We start from the raw sequence: 1,763 nt of genomic DNA, 5'->3' as shown, positions 1-1,763 counted from the left end.
CTACAGGCTGTGTGTAAAGGTAGCAACAGTTTTTTTAAAGGACATATTTTTCAAAGACATAAAAAAAAATATTTTGCACATATTCCCCAGGAAAAATGGCCACTTTTAGACTGATTGTAAATTCCACATAAACCCGAATGGCTCAGCAGAGTTTTCACTTTAGTCATACAAGATTTATTCAAAATACTCACAAATTACAAGGCAATTCGGTACGAATTTTGAGTGCCTCTCGATTTCAGATATTCAAAAAGGAAAAATATATATATTGACGACAATGATACAAAATCACAAAATGCCCACTTTGATAAAACATTTATAATTTCACGGTCGTATATCAAATACTGCAGGCGTATGAAACAGGCCGATTGCTGACCCCCAATGGCACAAATGGACGAAAATGCTGTAAACATAAAATGTTTGTACAAATAACTGCAGTAATCAGTAAGAAGCTGCTTTGAGGCAGATCCTTACAAAAACATCAACACATCGAAACGTACAAAATTTACAAATGTACATTTTTTTGGACCTAATTGAAACATGCACTTTGGTTCCATAATACAAAATCCTCCAAGAGCAGATTGAAAAATAAATAAAACCATAAAGAAGTCAAAACTCGAATTTACAAAATAAGTTTACACCAACATGCCTAAGCCTACAATAATGCACCACATAGTCGGACGGATTTACACGACTCTCTCCACAAGTGGACCAGTGGGCCGTTAGGGCGCACAGGCACTGAGCCAACCGTTTGGATTCGCTGAGGTTTGAAAATATATTCTTTTATTGTGCCTGGAAATTAGCACGTCTTTAAGGTTTGCACATGTTCCTTCCATTGTGGTTAAATTGCGTCTCTTGGCTCTGGGTGTCTGTTCGGTGGCTCATCCAAAAGGGGGTTGGGGGGGACCAGTGGGCCCTCACAGGCTTATAGGCACCAAAGCCAAACCATTTTAAATAGTTGAGCTTTTTGAAAATGTGTTCTGTCACTTCTGTCACCGTGCTTGAGTCCAATTGGGTTAAAACGCGTCCCTCGGTTCTGGGTTTCTGTAAGGTGGCTCGTCTGTGGGGTCGGGCGTGGAGGGTCCGCTGGGTGGTGTTTGGGCGCCGCTGGCACCTGAACTGTGGCACACGTACCACTCGCTTAAATTCGCGGGCTGGGAGGATCCCACCGGCTCCGACAGCACCGATGAGCCTCCTGGCTCCCGGCCCAAGTCTGAGGAGGGGGAGACCAGGGACGGGGTGGAGGACTCGTAGCCTGAACTGGGCGGGGGGGACTTGCAGTGCACCTTCATGTGCTTCCTCAGAGAGCTTGGATGTGTGTAGGACTTATCGCAGCCTCTCACTTTACAGTTGTAGGGCTTATCGCTGGTGTGGACGTGGGAGTGCTTTTTCCGGTCACTGCTGTTGGCGAAGCGTCTGTCGCAGCCGTCAAACTCACATTTGAAGGGCTTCTCACCTGTGTTACAGTGATGGTGACACAAGAGAATATAAATCAACAAACTACATATCTAAAAAAAAAAGCAGTGATATTTGATGTTCACCTATAAGGTATCGTGCATGCATGGGCTTATAATAAACTAGCAACAAGTATCCATGTAGGTAGCCTATCTGTGGCCAAAACATTTCAAAATAAATATATTTCTAAAGCTGGTACAATTGCAGCCACTTTGGTTTTTTTTGTTATAGCCTATTTTCAAATGTCATTTACACACACACACACACAATATATATATATATATATATATATATATATATATATATATATA

At 42.2% G+C, this 1,763-nt stretch overlaps 1 protein-coding gene across 1 annotated transcript in view; it reads right to left on the bottom strand.

Moving 5' to 3' along the window:
- Positions 1-251: 251 nt before the first annotated feature.
- Positions 252-1,763, bottom strand: part of zic4 (zic family member 4) — a 12,821-nt gene continuing 11,309 nt past the window's right edge. Inside the window, exon 3 of the mRNA XM_046068571.1 lies at positions 252-1,169. Within this exon, the coding sequence (XP_045924527.1) occupies positions 1,014-1,169 (156 nt within the window). The 3' untranslated portion in view covers positions 252-1,013. The remainder of the gene's footprint in view (positions 1,170-1,763) is intronic.

The sequence above is a fragment of the Micropterus dolomieu genome, linkage group LG01 (assembly GCF_021292245.1).
Source record: "Micropterus dolomieu isolate WLL.071019.BEF.003 ecotype Adirondacks linkage group LG01, ASM2129224v1, whole genome shotgun sequence".
In the NCBI taxonomy this organism is placed as follows: Eukaryota; Metazoa; Chordata; class Actinopteri; order Centrarchiformes; family Centrarchidae; genus Micropterus; species Micropterus dolomieu.
The sequence above is the reverse complement of the archived record's forward strand: the minus strand, read 5'-3'. Positions and strand labels throughout refer to the sequence as shown.